Below are 17,952 nucleotides of genomic sequence, written 5' to 3'. Positions count from 1 at the left end.
TGCACTAGGGATGGAACCCTGGAGTGATCTCCCACTGAGCTACATCACCAGCCCTTTTTATTTTTTATTTTGAGAGACATGGTATTGCTAAATTGCCAAGACTGGCTTCAAATTTGCAGTCCTCCTGTCTCAGTCTCCTCAATTGTTCGGATTACACACATGTAACCACCATGCCCATCCTCAATCTACTTCCAGGGTCATCGTATAGAAACTATAAAACCAGGATGGTTACCTGTTAGGGGTGACAAGTGCTGAGAAAAACCCTTAACTCTCACTTCACTCATAAACATGGGCAATAATCCTGACCTTCAACTTACCTACATGTCAAACACACCACTATTTTGCTATCAACAAATATGTACAAGGTCATTTCAAGAATAACACGATTTTAAGCCAATCCCAAAGAATGGAAGGCCTAATGTTCTCTCTGATATGCAGATGCTAATTCATATTAGGGTGGAGTGGGGAAGAATAGAGGTATTATGGACTAGACAGAGGGGAGGGGGCGTGGGTGTAGAAATGACAGTAGAATGAATCAGATATTATTACTCTATGTGCATATATGATTATATGACCTGTGAAACTCTATATCATGTACAACCAGACAAATGAGAAGTTATACTCATTTATATATGATGTGTCAAAATGCATTCTACTGTCATGTATAACTAACAAATTAAAAAATATATCAAAAACATTTCAAAAAGAGTAACTTGATTTCAAATCCCCAAGTTGTAACCTATTATAAAAAAATGATCAAAACAAGAGGGGGAAAATTCAAAAGGAATCTAGTCAATTAACTTCATCTTCAACTTAACTAGCTTTAGGAAGTTAACTATTAACTTTCTGTAAGTTAACTAACTGGATGGTCATACTATCTGTACTCAGCAGGTCCCAATTCCCCCAATTCTCAGGGTTTTTTTTTTTTTTGTACTGGGGATTAAACCCAGGGGTACTTTATCACTGAGTTAAGTCCCCAGCCCTTTTTATTTTATTTATTTGCTTAAGGACTTGCAAGTTGCTGAGGCTAGCCTTGAACTTGTGATTCTCCTGCATTGGCATCCCAAGTAGCTAGGATTACAGGTGTGCACCGCCACACCCAGCTACAAGTATAGTTTGAGCCACAAAACAGAGTAAAGCTCCTGAGCTAATCCTCAGAGTTCAGAGGTAAAGAATTTGGGCTACAGTTCATGCCCATATGCTCTATGATGCCTCTTCTTACTGGGGACCAGGGGTCTGGGAATCCCAGCATGCCTAGGGAAGCTTGGGAGGGGTGGCTTCCTAAATCAAGCATGTGACCCTCGGCAATTCCTACAGTTCTGTCACCTGGGGCCAATGGGAAAATAAGTAATAAAAGCAGACATCTACAAAACTACAATATTGCAGTGTTGCCCTTGACCACAAAATGCAAATAGTGGGGGAGTGAATACATACAGTTTATGCACTAGATGGCTCCGAAGGTCCTGAGTGACATGTTCATGCCAGCCTTTCCGAACTCCAGTGCTGGAAGCAGGTGCTGCTGCAGGTATCGTGCTGAGGCTTCCAATGTTGCCAGAGTTTGAGCCATCATTCATCAGTGGGCTAAGAAGGGAACAAGGACACACATCCTGCTACTCAAGAGATTCAAACGCTTTCCATCTCAGCAAAATGTAACTTAAAAGTTTAAGTTAGAAGAAGCAAAGAATGTATAAACAAAACTCAATTTCTGCTTAATCAATCTGTTCTACATTTATGATTTTAAAGAGAGAAAAAAATGCCATTCATCCTCCACCACCCCATTAAACAATCTTCTCTATCACATGATGAGAAAGGTCACAGAGTTGTGTATCTCCACACTCTCATGCCCATCTGTCCTTCAGATAAGAGTCGACCAAAATCTGGGTCTTACTTGGTGGCCCCCAGGGAAGTTGGAAGAGCTGATTCTGAAATTAAATTTGGTGGCTGCTGATCTGTTGTTATTCCTCCTGCTGGAATGTTCATTGGGTTATTTCCTTTAAAGACAAAGAGAAAAGAAACCAATTAACTCCTAGACTATAACATATACTTCCAAGTTCTGAAAAGAGGTAAGTCACCACATCAACAAGTGATTCACACATGTCACAATAGCAAACATTATGGCGGGCTATATTTTCAGTAATGGTGACCAACTTGTATAAATTCTGTTGTTTTCTCATTTTGTAACCAAAATAAGACACATCTAAGTGCACTCTATGGCTGTATGAAAAATTGTAATGGCCCATTTACAGCCTCCAACTTTGACTCTGCTTCATTATGGTACACCCTAGACAATTAAGATGACCCACTTCATACCCTTGTGTCATTTTCATTTGGGAGGAATTATCAGAAAATAAAATCATAAAAATTAAATATAGGAGAAAAATACAGAAGGCCAATTTAGCTTCAATCTTCATATTAAAGTAAGAACAAGTTGAGATTTAAAGAGAGGTTAATAGAATTGTCCAAAATTATACCATTATCAGGAGTGGGATTGAAACAGAACTTGGGTTCTTAGGTCTACAACCTAGTCTCTTGGCCAGTATTACATCTAACAGTCCATTAAGGAAGCTATTTTCCAAAAAGCAATATAGGAGATGATTTTAACTGGTCATGTGGGGAATCTTTTTTTTTTTTTTTGCGGTGCTGGGGATCAAACTCAGGGCCTTGTGCTTGAGAGGCAAGCACTCTACCGATTGAGCTATCTCCCCAGCCCGGGAATCATTTTTGAGTCTCAAATCACTTGTTCTACTGGGAAGAGGCTAGTTCACCTACCTGCCTTCCCAGGCAGCACTGCTCATGTAGCCTGAGCCTGAGATTAAAAGCACTGTGGTCACTTGGAGGAAAACAGTAAGGAAACAATAAGCAGAAATGGCAAAAACTGTGGAGATGTGTGAGCAAGATACTGAAGGCTGGCAACTGATGGACTGGAATGACAAGAAGTTGGTGACAGTAGATCCACCCAGAAGTCTGACAGTAGAGTTTCTCAGACTCCATTTGCTGACCAGTCCAAGTACAGACTGGCCAATTCCAATGGTGGGTGGAACATGGTCAAGATGTGCCAGGAAGTGTCCACATTGTTAGTATCCACTGTAGTGACATAACTGTTGTGATTTGTGAGATTTTGCATCCCGAGTCACACGGCACACCCTTTATGAAAGCTATCCAGGCAGAAGCAGCACAGCAAGCAGCAAAGCACTGCTTCACTTGTAAATGGTGTCCTTTTTACAAGCATGGTACACCTTCCTTACATCAGATATCTTAGTTTTTTCTTAGAAGTTTGTTATTTGAACCACTGAATCTGAAGTAAAAACAAGAACTGAAAAGCCTTGGGTTCCAGTAAGAGCTGTCATCCACTTGCTGCATTTAAACAAAGGAAGTTCTTGAGCTCCTTCACCTACCCAGGGGGTTGAGAGTCCTCATCTGCTGGTGCGCTGGAGGCTGTGCTGGTTGCTGGCCAGGAACCTGAGGCTGCAGCTGAGTCTGGGGCTGGTTCATGTAGGGGAGTCCAAGAGCAGCATAGGCCCGCTGCATGGAGCTGGGGTCTATGGGATTTGGGTTACTTAAAGAAGTGGCATTCTGTTGCCCTGTGCCAACAGAACCAATTGTGTTTTGAATTCCACTAGCTGGAGACCCCAGGATGGCTAGAACACAAACAGACAGGCAACAAAGGTAAATAAAAGGGAGAAGCCCACACAGTATTTAAAAAACTAACGAGAAGCAAATAAAATCTTACCAAAAGACTATATATACACGTATGTCATAAAGTGTTAAAACAAGGCTACTGAAAAAGGAGCTGTGCGGAAACTAAGAATCCTGTTCTATTCAGCTATTCTGAATATTCTGAATATTCAGGCAGTAGCTGAAGAGAAAAAAAACTAAGGAAAATTTATGCTTCTGTCCTAGAAAGCAACAGACCATAAAAATTGCAGGGATCGCTTAATAAATATTAGCAGGAGGGGGTGCAGCTCAGTGGTAGAGCTCTTGCCTAAAATGCACAAGCAAGGCCCTGGGTTCAATTCCCAGCACTGTCCAAAAAAAAAAAAAGTATTAAAATCTAATGACTTCTCATATGTCCATTCCAGAGAGTGACAAGTGTGTGACAGGCAAAATTCCACAGGTCTTGGCAGCCATCACTGAGGCAAGCAAAGGAGCCCTCTTGCTGCCCCCACCCCACATCCTTCATTGCTTCCACACACAGGTACACAGAGATCAGCAGAGGTGACACCTGGTGCTTTCAAAATAACAAAGTCGCAATTCCTCTAAACTTACTCATACAATGACAAAACCAACAACAAGCCTTTCCTGTGGGATTCTTAGGCAAAGAGTACAATGCTGGGCTCTATTTGAAACTATTCAAGAACTACTGCACTTGACTGACTTAACTGATGTGGCTGAAATTAAGGGATGGAATGAGGCCTGAGGATTCTACATAGGTTTTCATTTATCCAGGTATCACCTCATACCCCTGATACTCAGGACCTGGATCTGCCTCACAGCTTTCACTACCCAGAGTTAGGAGTGATGTGTATACCAGCTGATTAGCCCCAGGAGACTAAGGGAAAAGCCAATGTCAAAATAAGGAACTCCACTCTAAAACACTTTCAAATTAACTGAGAGATGACCACAAACTTATTTCCTTGGTCACTGGAGGTTCAATTCCATCCATCTACCCAACCATCCACATGTCCTCATTTGGTGAATATTTACTACATGGCAGAAGTTTTATATCATACTATTTACTGTTCCTCTGTATTTCTTATTTTTGGAGGTACTGAGGATCAAACCCAGGGCCTCATGCATGCTAAGCTACTGAGCTACACTCCCAGCCCCAATAGTCCTATCTGCTATAACTTTGGAACTTCAAAGCCACGTTAAAAATAACAACTTAGTCTGGTGAGATGGCACACACCCATAATCCAGTGATTGGGAACACAAGTTCAAGGCCAGTGATGGCAACTTAGCCAAGACCCTGCCTCAAAATAAAAAATAGAAAGGGGTGGGGTGTAGCTCAGTGGTAGAGTGCCCCTTGATTCAATTCCCCAGTAACACCTCCCAACACACACACACACACACACACACACACACAGCAGCTTATAAAGTTGATACTACAACAATTTTTTGACATAATAAAACATTATCACAGTCTTTCAAATTCAAACCACTAATGTATAACAGTACTATTCTTTCATTCAACCATCAGTACAAGTATAATAAACTCAAAATACTTATCAGAGCAACTTAATTAAATCAAAATATGTAAAAAAAATTCTTGGTAATTACCCATTTCATACTATTAACTTTTCTAATAAGGATATTCAGATCTCAAATTCATTAAGGTTCATTAGACACAATTATACACACCAAGCACCTCATTATTAAAAATGAGAAGCAATTCCCAAGATGCACCTAGTGTGTTGGTGAAATAGTCATATATGCTAATACCTTTAAAAGTATTTTGTCCAACAGCTAGTACTCCCTGAAACTTTAAGCATGTGTTCATCACACTTCTGAAACCAATATACTAATTTTGTTTTTGTTTATGTTTTGAGGGGGTGCTAAAGATTGATCCCAGGGCCCGCCACATGCTAGGAATATGCTCTACCACTGAGCTACACCCCCCAGCCATTGTTTGTTTGTTTATTTAATTTTTAGTGAGACAAGGTCTCACTAAATCACCCAGGCTGACCTCTAACTTGTGATGCTCCTGTCTCAGCTTTCCGAGTAGCTGGGATTACAGACGTATACTTCTGCAGCCAGCTCTTGCTGAACTTTTAAAAAGAATTATGATATAAAAAAAGAATGTAATAATGGTAGGCTGGTTTATTTTGGAGTGGGGATGGTTCTGGGGATGGAACCCAGGGCCTCATGCATGCTAAGCCCACCTCTACCACTGAGCCATATCTCAACCTAGGGTAGTTCACCATCAACTCCTGGTATAAGAGAACAGACCTAGACTGCATTTACACACAAAGTGGTGAACTGTGGCCAGGAATTAAAAACAGAGCCCAATAGGCCTCTGTTTATCTTAAGGCACTTATGTGTGTTCCCTCACTCACTCAAGCACACAACAGACTCAGGAGCATATTCTACCAGGCTCCCAAATACAGTATTAAGAGTACCTATGTGGTCTTTCATTTCTGGGTGATGATGCCATCCCTCTGCTTAAATGACTCCCTCCTACTATATTCCTCTTTCATTTACACTTTCCCAAATGACATCCATTTAGCCAAAAGGCCCAACCTGGGGTGAAATGCCATTCTTAAGGCTGTCAGTGATTCATTTATGAAAGGCCTCCTATGGAAGTTCCTGACATGGTCACTGTATTTTGTGTTTGTGTGAGAGGCATTTATTTCCTAAACATCAATATTACTACACTTTTGTCTTGAAAGAAAATATACCTATCAGAAGACAGGTACACATTTGGAACTTGTCTTTTGTAGTAATTCAGAGCAAGGAAAAGAAATGACAAAGGCCTCTGACATTATGGCCCAACATATGACTCCAATGATACTACTAGACAAAAGGGCACAAAGAATTTTAGGGTAAGAGGCATGGGGGCTTTCTATGGGGTGAAGGCTGATTGTCAGGGGAGTCATATAAAACAATCATCAACTGTTTTGCAACTCAGCACGCCACCAGAGCTCTGTGAAAGTTTTCCTAATCCTTCTCTAAATTCCTATGGAGCCCAATAGGCCTCTGTTTATCTTAAGGCACTTATGTGTGTTCCCTCACTCACTCAAGCACACAACAGACTCAGGAGCATATTCTACCAGGCTCCCAAATACAGTATTAAGCACCAAGTCTTTGCACTCCCTGAGCTTAGAATCAGGAAGGAAGAAACAGCAGAGTAATTCAATCACCGCCTGACTCATGTCAAACTGCAGCTTACAACACTGAGCCAGAGAAAAACATGTTCATTTCACTGTCCCTGGACATCCCTGGAAGGTGGGAACCCATGTGAGGCTCAGCTTAATTTTCACCTGCTACATGGGACCCTGTGAAGTGTCATGTGGACTCCTGAGGATTGGCAGCCCATCTAATGCAGAGTGAGCACTCATACCAATGCTCTCCTGCCCTGGGCACGCTGGGACTGAATAATGGAGTGCTACAGAAAGCAATGCTTCATCTACCTGTGTCCCTAAGAATGAGATCTTCTACAGTCATCAATTTTCCATATTATTGATGCTGTCCTCTTTGGTCTTTTTGCCATTTTTACATCTTTTTTCCTTAATGCTACAGGATGTCACAACACATGCCACAGTGTCCCTATGCTAGCTGAGGTTCTCCCTGGCGTATCAGATGGTACGTCTGTATTTACACACTATATTTGCTTCCTTAAAGAGCCCAACATCCTGAATCACCACACCCCTTCTGTTGTAGCTAAAGTAGAAGCCCAGTGGCTTATGCAACAAAAGGCCAAGTTTACCACCATTCTTCATGTCAGGACAAGGCAGTCTTTCCCCAGTGACTACTATATAGCATATGCTGCTAAATAGAAGCATTCAGCTAACTAGTCCCTGATCATTTTTAATAAAACTGAACTTGATGTAGAAATTCAATGAAAACTGCCACAAATTAAATTTCAAAGTTTTGTCAGGATGGTGGAAGAAATGTGACCAAGCAGACAAGGCAGCTACTCGGCTCATCCCTTATATTTATTCAGACTTATTCAGACTTGGAGATCTCTGCCAAATTTGCAAGTATCACCACACTGCCTTGTGATTCCATGCAGGCAAGGATTTACCTATGACACAGCTTCTCTCTGTGTATAGTACAGAACACAAGCTCAAGTGCTCAGGTACCACCCAACTGTTAAGACCTGTCCTCATCACTGACACTGTGTCACAACCTCAACAGAAGCCAAGAGACACAGGAGTGATGATTCCACGTAACCCAAAAGGTTAAGCAGCAGCCATTCTGATGAAGTCCATCACTGCTGACTGGAGCTGAAGCAAGGGACAGCAAAGCCACTGCTCTCTCTGTAGTCATTCAGGTCCAACTTCCTGTAACCCCATCTCCACCACAGTCTGTCAACGAGGTGTTGAAAGACTATGATAGGCTCAAGGGAAGCAGAGGGTCTGGTCAGCACCCAAGTAAGGACTGGATGAGGGTGAGTTTTGAGGAGCAGGATTGTGACTCAATGTTAGCAAAGGAAGGCATCTTAAACAATGAGAGGGACCAGGAAAAAAAAAAAAAAAAAAAAAAAAAAATCACAAATAACCAGGCCAAGCAGTGAGGGCCAAGGCAATGGGAGGCACTGGAGGACTACTGATGTGAACAGTCAACAGGGCATTTCTTGTGGGATTCAGTGTTGGGAAACCCATGGTTTCTTTCAAAGAAATGCCTCTTTCTTTCTCTACACCTCAGGTTGCAAGTTATCCTGAACAGAACACCTCAGATTTTAATGTGCATGTACACCAAGCACCTGGAAATTTGTTAAAAATGCAGATTCTAGCAGGGTGTGGTGGTGCTTGCCTATAATACTAGTGATTCAGAAGGCTCAGGCAGAAGAAGTTTTTTTTGTTTTTTCTTTTTGTTTTTTATTAGAAGGAGAAGTTTGAGACCAGCCTCAGAAACTTAGTGAGACAACCTCCGAAAAGAAAAAAAAGGGGGGAGAATTTGAACTGAGGTTGTAGTTCAGGAGTAAAGCACCCCTGGGTTCAATCTCCAGGGTAGAAGGAAGGAAGGCAGGTAGGCAGGCAGATTCTAATATAGGAGGTCTGGGATAGAGCCAAAATCTCACTCAGGAGGCCACATGGGTCCTAGCAGAGGAACTCAGGCACTTGTTCACCCAGAATTTACTAAAGGTCAGATGCTAGGGTTGATAGCAGAGAAGTCCTAATTATTGAATAAAAGTTAAGTATCTCTATAATAGATAGAAAACTCAAGATCCGTGATTACAGAATGTCCTTTTAAAAAATAATTCAAAGAAAAAAATCAAACAGGGCTGGAGTTGTGGCTTAGTGGTAGAGGGCTTGCCTGGCATGTGTGAGGCCCAGGGTTCAATACTCAGCACCACATATTTAAAAAAAAAAAAAAAAAAAAAAATCAAACGGAATCTCGACACAGTCCAAAAAAGATTCTCTGGGTAGAGGTAGCAATTACAGAAGCTAAGAGAGCTGAACATGTGCCAGCCACAGAGGTGTGTGTTGGGTAAGCTTAGCCTCTGAGGGAGACACTGCCCAGAAGACAGAGCTGCAGACTTGCCTGGTGACAACTCTGCAGAGCAGGTGCTAGGGGGCCTCAGTAGAGCCTGGTCTTCAGCAGCTCACCACGGCCCACCTGAACCCAACCAACCCATCCTCACAGGCTTCTGCTGTGCCAGCACTGTTCCTGCTGTCCAGAATGTCCTTCCACTGATACTTTATTTAAGCTGGCTCCATCAAGTCAGTCTAGGCACACACCAATTCTCACCCCACCCAAGGACCACCAAGAGCCTGGCTTGCTCCCACTTGAATCCTGAGTGGGAATACCATTACATGATGATGATGGTGATGATGCCGATAATCAAGTGTTGTGTGGTTCTGGGGACTAAACTCACGGATGCTGTACCACTGAGCTATACCCCCAGTCATTTTTTTTAGTTTTAATTTTGAGACAGGGTCTCCAAGTTGCCAAGTCTGGCCTTGAAATGGCCATCTTCCTGCTTCAGTCTTCTAAGCTGCTGGGATCACAGGGGTGAACTTCCATGTCCAGCCATCATGTTCTTTTTAATGCCTATGTTCTGTCTCTAGAATTCAAAGTCAACCTGCTGGAAGATCAGAATCTCCTTTTCCTCTTTCTGTTCCTACAGCAGGTTCATATACCATGAGCTCAATTTGCTTTAGAAAGTAAAAATAATAACAAAAACCTACAAAATCAATACTACTAAAAACTTTCTCACTTCACAAGCAACTCTACTCACAAAACTATAGTGCTAAAGTCAAATGAACACACCTAAAATTGAAACCTAATTTAAGAAGCATTTAGAATTTTAAAAGTGTTTTCATTCCCCCCCCCCCCCAAACTATCAATACCTTGCATGGAGCTCATCTGAACCTTCCCTGGGACTCTGTAGTATGAAATTACCCTGGCAACATCTCCCAGTATGACTAGTAGGAAGACTGTGGCTTACCACTTGAGAGAGTATGCAACAAGTCAGCTTTCACAACATTTAAGCAGTTGTAAGGATGTTAAGAAAAATAAACCACATACATTTCTTTTCTTTATTTGAAACAAAAACCACATAAGTATTTCTTAAAAAGAGAAGTCATAAAAGTTTACAACTGTCATAGCAGTACATACTATACACAAAAGATCCCAGAAACATGACACCCCCAAATTAAACGCTAAGGATGATCTTAGCTCATTAGTCTAGAAATCAATATTAAGTAACTACAAATTCAACAATGAGTATTTGGATACTTAAAAGCACTTATTACTGAAATGGGTCTTAAAAGCACAAGAAGTTTAAACAACACAATATACTAATAAAAATTAAACAAGTTTTATAGTAACTTAAAAAAGAGACCATATTCCACAAGACCTACTATTCTAAATACCTGGTTCTGGAAGACCCATGATCTTACAACTTCGCTTTGTGTAAGACATGTCCAGGGCAATTGTGCATTAAAAATTCAAATTTTGTCCAATCAAAGAATAATTTAACTGATTCAGGAAACTAACTTTCGTTAAGAAATTTATTGTGACTCCTGCGTTGGGAGGAAGAATAACAGGCCCCAGCAAACCAGAAATTTTTCTGTGTGCTGAGGATGCCCTGCTGTTCATGAAGCCTGTGCAGTGATAGCCTATAAACCCCTCAGGAGGGTGGGACGCAGTAAGTCAGGTGGGCAGCACCTGAACTCCACTCCAGGGTGCTCTCAGGCTTCAAGCACTAGTTCACCTCTCCCTGTGTCACCCAGAGAAAGCCAGAAAGAAAAGCAGTACGAGTTCCCCAAGCAGCAGGGACCCAAGGAAGATGATGGAGAAGCATCAAGAATGAACACTTGGAACAAAATCAGGAAGGAAGAAAGACGGCACAGACAAGATGGATTAAGATAAAGACTACCATGCTGAAAGATTACTGAAGAAGGGCCCAAAGGGCTCCAACTGTCCTACATACCCAAAGACCACAGTTTCACCTCTGAAATGACAGGCTTAGACCTTAAAAATAGGAAGAGATAGTCATCCTTCTTACTGTTCTGATGCCTACCAACAGCAAGGACCCTGGAAGCCACATCAGGCCTCCTGATGAACACAGATAAGCATAGAACTAACTGTGCCAAGGGCTACATGGACAGCTTGAAAGATGACAAACAATGGGAATGATCAGGATGTGCTAGTCCTGGGGTAGTGGAAGCTGAACTAATTATTAGTTATATAAGTAGATCTGGGAACTGCATTTGTACGTAGAATAAAGGGTTCACAAATGTCTACATGTGGGATTACACTGACCCAGCTTGAGTGGACAGGGCCTTCAGACATACTTTAGAAGGGGTCCAATTCTAAAAGCAATGTCCTATTATGCCCCCTGATGTCACTGACGTGGCAATGAAATCTTAGTATCTGGCGATACTTAGTGAAATCACTTAGTATCTGGTACAAAATACCACGTCTTCACATTAGCTCCTTGATCAAAGTGACCCTTGCTGTTCTGGGCTCCGTCAAGTATATGTACGCAGGGCGGAGAGCAGTGAGGGTGAACAAAATCCAACAGCCATGGCCATTCACGTTTACTGGCAGCCCATCTACCCTCTGAGCCTGGCTGCATTTGAGTCTCTGTCCACCCTGCCTCACCCCTGCACTCTGTCACTGGAAACCCCTGCCCACTCCCTACCTACTCTAGGCACTTTCTAGATACAGCTTCTAATCTCATCTCCGAGCTTCTCTGCCCCCGTGCTCACTTACTTTGTTGGTTTCGCTTGTCACTGGCATTTTTCAAAGGGAGGCAAACAGGACAGTCATGTCGTGTGCAGTTCTTCCAATGAGAGATGATTTGTCGTGAAGATGCACAATGGGCAACTATGACCAGAAAAACAACGAGATGTTATTTTTCTATCCAAATCGTCACACTTTCAATTACACCTAAATTATAATGCCAGATTCCATAAGAAAATGGTAACAAGTGTAACCATAACACAGTATAGGCAGTCCTCAACTTACAAACAGGCTGTTTTCCAAAAAGTCTGTAAGTTGACTGTTAAGAATTCCAAACAAAATCTTCCCACAGAAGCAATGTTATGAATGATGGGTGATTAAGGTTCAGCCCACAAAAACAAAAGCTATTCAACCTAAAATACTTAACAACTGCAATGAAAAGTAGAACAAATACAGTTCTGTAATGCCACTATTTAAAATAAAAATATTAAATATGTTTAAAGATGAAACCACCTAAGTACTGCAGCTGAAGACTTACAGCTAGAGAAGCAAATGAGAACACTGTGGAGATTCCAAAAGGGAGCTTGGGTGCTTTGGAAAGTACTTGAGAGGGCACTTGACCCTGGTGATGTTCAGTCTTCATCTTCCAGTGTCTAACCTTGCCCTTCTCTGTGTTTTTATCACAGTCAGGGTTACTCACAAATATGACCATAGGCGAGAGGGAGACCAGGGAGATATTTTCAAGAAGAGAAGCAAAGAGGATAAAGATAATAGGAAAGTACAGCTGGTAACAGAAATGGTTTTCTTCAGTGGAACTAAGGTGTTTGGTAAAAGAGGGGAAAGGGGGCACATGATGTGCCTGATTCATTACCTCCCTAGGGATGACAAGGTGCAGTTCCCTGTATAACTGCCAGTCACCCAGGACAACCTGGCTGTCACCAGAGTAGCCTCAAGACCTAGGGTAAAGCAGCAAGGCAGTGCCACTGATGGCCTGAGTCCTTGAAACAACCACAAGACTGATGCTGGGGTGTGGGAAGGGTGTGTGCTCAACTGTGCATGTGCTATGTGTGTTGTCCCAAACAGAACAGTCTAGACATTTACAACAAGGATTACTCAAGAAGTCACAAAAGTCTTCCATGAAAAGAAGGAGGAAAAGAGTAAACTTGGGCACAGCCTCGAGCAGGAGAGGATTGCAGAGAAACAGAAAACCAAGCTGCCTTTCTCCTCACCAGGTAGGCCTTGCAGGGGCAGTTAAGACTGGGCATGGGGGATGAGAGAGCAACACATCCTAGGCTATACCAAAGGGTGGGAACTCGGCCACAAGAGTCTTCTGACCTCAAGAGCTGCTGAACAATAACAACGGCACATTCCACCCTGGTCACTGCCACTAGTTCAAAAAAGGGCACTTACCTTGGCAGGCCTTCCCAGCCTGACAATGAGTCATGTGATTCAAAACATTTTTCATGGTTCGACAATGTGGGAGAGAGCAGGCCCGAACCTCTCCATTGGCTTGTTCTCGTCGCTGACATTTATGAGCATGAAGCAGTAGAACCAGCTGCTGCTGTATCAGTTTGCGTTTTTCAGGGTCTGCTGTTGGGCCTGTTGCGATTGCTTGTGTGGGTACAATTCCCACTGATGTCTGCATTTGAGACTAAAACAAAACAAAATAACAAAAGTATTTTATTAAGCTTTTAGAGTTTCAATTCATCCTTATTATTTCACAAATGTGAAAGCTGCCAAATAATAACAACTACAGGGAGGAGAATGGTGTGTTCTCTTTTATCCATGGTGACTTTAAGAAGATCCAGAAGTAAAGAAACCAAGCCAACTCAGAAGCAAGGCTGATTCAAGTTTCATCATTCAAACAAGAAAACAACACTATGAACTGTAGCAACCAAAACCCAACTCACTCTACACCACATACAACTACTGGAAAAGCTGCATATTATAGCCAGCTGAATCACAGGAAAATGCTGCTTTTGTAGGTCCCCAATGGCCAAATACTGGCAATTTCATAGGCTCCACCAAATTAAGAAGTTTGCCAAGGCAGGATGAACTACAACACACTGCAAATATCTGAAGTAGCAAAGAGAATCAGCACCTTCTTCTGTTTTCTGGGCATGTTTTTGGACTTCACTTACAGTTTGAGAGTGGTCCCCGCCTTGCAGCACCTATCCTTAATGCAACTATCCTGTAGGAGTCTAATGCTTTCTTAAGAAATGCTTTTGTCTTTCAATAAAATTGCCACTCTGACATTTGACAATCTTTTTCAAAAAATATTTGATGATCTTTTTAAAATATAGTTTACTTGTTTTTATCTTTTGAAACAACAAGCCAGAATACGCATACATCTTAACTGCAAAGAAAATGGAAAAAGTGACCTGTGGAGTCTTACTCTTTACACACTACCAAAATTCTTCAAACTTACTACAAAGACCAAGTAAGAGAAATATAATCTTCCTAGTATAAAATAAAAGCATCCACAGTTCAGAGGTTCTGGATATTCTCTAATATTCTGATATACCTATCCTGAGTCCACAGCACCTATTACCTTACCTAAAATACCACCGTGATGTTTTTATATACAGATCAAAACTATACAATTATGAGAAACTAAAAATAGTTTTTTAAATACATTTTTGTTGTAGGTGGACAGAATGTCTTTATTTTATGTGTTTATTTTATTTTTTTAATGTGGTACTAAGGATCGAACCCAGTGCCTCACACATGCTAGGCAAATGCTCTGCCACTGAGCTACAGGCCCAGCCCCTAAAAATAGTCCTTAATCAAGATTAATTTTTTAAAGTTATTTTTTTTAAATGAATTTAACCTTTAACTAATTAGTTAATGTTTTTTGTTTTTTTTTTAATGTGGTGCTGAGGATTGAACCCAGGGCCTCACCTGTGGTAGGCAAGTGCTCTACCACTGAGCCACAACCCTAGCCCCAAAGTTATGGTTTTCTATCTGGGTTTTACTCCTATGAGAATTCAGAAAATAAGTGTAGGAAAGTCAGATGGTGTTTCATTTGGGAGTACAACTCCTAGAAGCCTAAGAATGGCCCAAAGAAAAAGCAAAATTCTGGCTATGGCAGAACACCCTGAATGCAGAAGTACAAAAATCCTATGAGAAAAAAGCCTCTATTCCTTCTGTTTACCTTTTCCTGATTACATATAAAGGCAATAAACATATACTGCAGGTGTCATGCTCATGATATAAAGTGCCCCCGACAGACTTGTGCTGAAGGCTTGTCCCCAAAGGAAGCAATGTTCACAGCTGGGGGTGCTTGGGAAATGATTACATCATGAGGACTCCAGTCTCATCAGTGGATTAATAATTTGAATGAACTATTAGGAAGTGGTAAGAACTGCAGGCGGGTAGGGCACATTTGGAGGAAGTCCTGGTCCTGTACTCACTCCCCACACCTCACTGTCCCTGGCTGCCATGAGCAGTTTTCCTTCGACACACCTTTCCACCATACTGTTCTGCCTCACCTCAGACCCAAAGCAACGGAGGCAAGTCAACCATGAACCAAAAGAAATCTTTCCAACTCCAAGTTTTTTCTTAGATATTTGTCACTGTGAAGAAAAAGCTGACTAACACAGCAGGAAATTTGGAAAGTAATAAAACTATTAAGGGAATAACTAACAATAATTAAAGCCCCCAAATCCAGGGGTCCACCACTAAAAAGCGTTAAAATTTTTTATTTCTTCTGATCTTTTTCCCTATATAGATGCACATGTAGGAACCATTATCAATTATCTGATATGTAGATAAGTTCTGTAAACACACACATGTATGTGTCTGTGTATGTTTCTCCAGGTCCTACCCTATACCACTGTGTTATTTCATAGGTGTTGGTATGATCTGTAATGAAAGCATAGCATCTTACCATATAACTGTATGTTCATTAAACTAGCTTCCCACTGTGGGGCATAAGCTGGAAGCCCTCTCCTCTCCAAGGGTTTTTGCAATTTTAAATGGAGAGTCTGTAAGCAAAGTTTGTGACTGCACCCCTGCGGGCATTCTGCATCAATGCTCCAAGTCCAACAACAAGTAACTGGGAACGGAGATGTGAATGAAAGTGAGAAATGCATGGCCATTGTTCAGGTATCTTTTGCATTTATAAAATTTCAAATATGCAGAAAAGTAGAAAGGATATCATTATCACATCTCAGAAAACAAGTACTTGTTCTTTCCCATCAGTTAATATCCAGTCATATTCCACGTCTTCTACAGCTGGTTTGCACAAACCAAGACTTAAGGTCCACACGCTACATCTGCTCATCACCCTACATCTGCTCATCACCTTTACATTTCTTCATCTACTGTCCTCTCCCTTCTGTATGCTTGACAACTGGCTGGCTCAGGAGACCATGCAGCTGTCCTTTCACTGCTTCTTAAGTTACAGAAATGCTACACAAAAGGAAAACAAAAAAATTGGGTACAAATTCTAGTCCTACAACTGAATTATAAGCAGATCTTGTTTTAACAAAAATTAGCTCACTGCCTTTCATTTGGGATATGTTTTTAGTAGCATCTTTTGCACTATACTTGACCATATGTCAACAGAGTTGGAAACCATATGACATATTAAAAACTTGCTCTAGTATTTGCCTACCTGTGGATGGAGGACATGAGTGCAGTTCAGAGAGCTCTTCCTACTGTGGACATGACATGCATCTTTAAAGCAACCTGCAGGATGGCGCTGAGCCAATAAGAGACAGAACACATGTCTAGTATCCCCGGGTCTTGCGTTCCATGTGTTACTTGCTATACTTTTCCAGTGCTCCAGTTTGTGCCAAGTACTCACAAACATAAGAGGTACATTTACTGCTCACCTCCCCCAGGATGGTGTTCAATGACATAAAAGGGCTACAGTGAACTGCAGGTGGCCTGCAGAAGCATCTTTCAGAGTCTCCCAGTGTCCCCACTGCCCAGGTGGGCACCAAGAACAGAGAGGAAAAGTGCTTGGACAAGGAACTTACCTTTAAAGACTGGGAAAAACTTAAGTGCTGGAAGCTCCCCCAAAGCCATCAATACATTTATACAATTTTGTTTTTGCAATAGTCAAGAAAAATTTTAAAACACTGAGAATAAAGGAGAATCTGTATTGCCAGACTCTGAAACACACTCTACATAGAGTTCCAGAAACAGACACACATGCACATGAAACCAGCATCTGATAAAGACGGTGCTCCAACCTGCGGAGTGGCAGGCATCTCTGACTGCTATTTTACCTGAAACAAGAATACAAGAATAAACTCCAGAATGGAATAAAGTAAGTGAAAACAGACTAAGATGCAGAAAAGGAGCATCTTGAGAAACACTTCTTAACATAGGCATATAAGAATAAAGATTCAAAAGGGGAAAAACTGAAGGAAAAAATTGGTTGGTATTCTCATACACAAACAGCCCTTAAGAAAAAAAAAAAAATCACACTATCCCACTAGAAAGCTGGGCAAAGATGAACAAATACCTCATAAAATACAAAGAAACAAGAAGCGCAAAAAAATTTCTCTACCTCAATGCTGAGACAATGTAGAGGAAGAACAGTCTTTTCAACTGATGGAACAAAGGATGACACCAGGGGCTGGGAGTGCAGCCCAGCACCACCTGCATGAGGCCCTTGGGTACCAGCCCCAGCACCCACACACGAAGAAAAGAAAGGAAAGGGAGCCCACAGTGGCAATGGCGCATGCCTGTAATCCCAGTGGCTCAGGAGGCTGAGGCAGAAGGATTGTGAGTTCAAAGCCAGCTTTATCAACTTAGCGAGGGCTAAGCAACTCAGAGAGACCCTGTCTCTAAATAAAACCCACAATAGGGCTAGAGATGTTCCTCTGAGTTCTATCCCCGGTATCCGCCCCAACACACACAAAAAAGGAAACTGGGGGGGTGGGGGGAGGGAGGGGGTAAAGAAAAGACCAAACCAGACCAGACCACTGTGTATCAACACAAGGAAAAGTGGACCCCTCCCCACACCATCCTCAGGAACTGACTCAAAATGAACCAAAGAACAAAGGAGAACATCTTCACGTCCTAGGTTTAGGCAGTAGTTTTTTAGATATGTCACCAAAAATACAAGTGATAAATGGGCAAAGG

General features: G+C 41.7%; 1 protein-coding gene across 3 annotated transcripts in view; it reads right to left on the bottom strand.

Annotated features, from left to right (window-relative positions):
- Nucleotides 1-17,952, bottom strand: part of Crebbp (CREB binding protein) — a 125,955-nt gene that overhangs the window by 43,927 nt on the left and 64,076 nt on the right. For all 3 annotated transcript variants that reach the window (XM_047532974.1, XM_047532973.1, XM_047532975.1), the window contains 5 exons: nucleotides 13,264-13,504; nucleotides 11,884-11,997; nucleotides 3,396-3,638; nucleotides 1,889-1,991; nucleotides 1,435-1,581 (listed from right to left, as the gene is read on the bottom strand). In XM_047532974.1, the coding sequence (XP_047388930.1) occupies nucleotides 1,435-1,581; nucleotides 1,889-1,991; nucleotides 3,396-3,638; nucleotides 11,884-11,997; nucleotides 13,264-13,504 (848 nt within the window). The remainder of the gene's footprint in view (nucleotides 1-1,434; nucleotides 1,582-1,888; nucleotides 1,992-3,395; nucleotides 3,639-11,883; nucleotides 11,998-13,263; nucleotides 13,505-17,952) is intronic.

The sequence above is a fragment of the Sciurus carolinensis genome, chromosome 18 (genome assembly GCF_902686445.1).
Source record: "Sciurus carolinensis chromosome 18, mSciCar1.2, whole genome shotgun sequence".
NCBI lineage: Eukaryota > Metazoa > Chordata > Mammalia > Rodentia > Sciuridae > Sciurus > Sciurus carolinensis.
The sequence above is the reverse complement of the archived record's forward strand: the minus strand, read 5'-3'. Positions and strand labels throughout refer to the sequence as shown.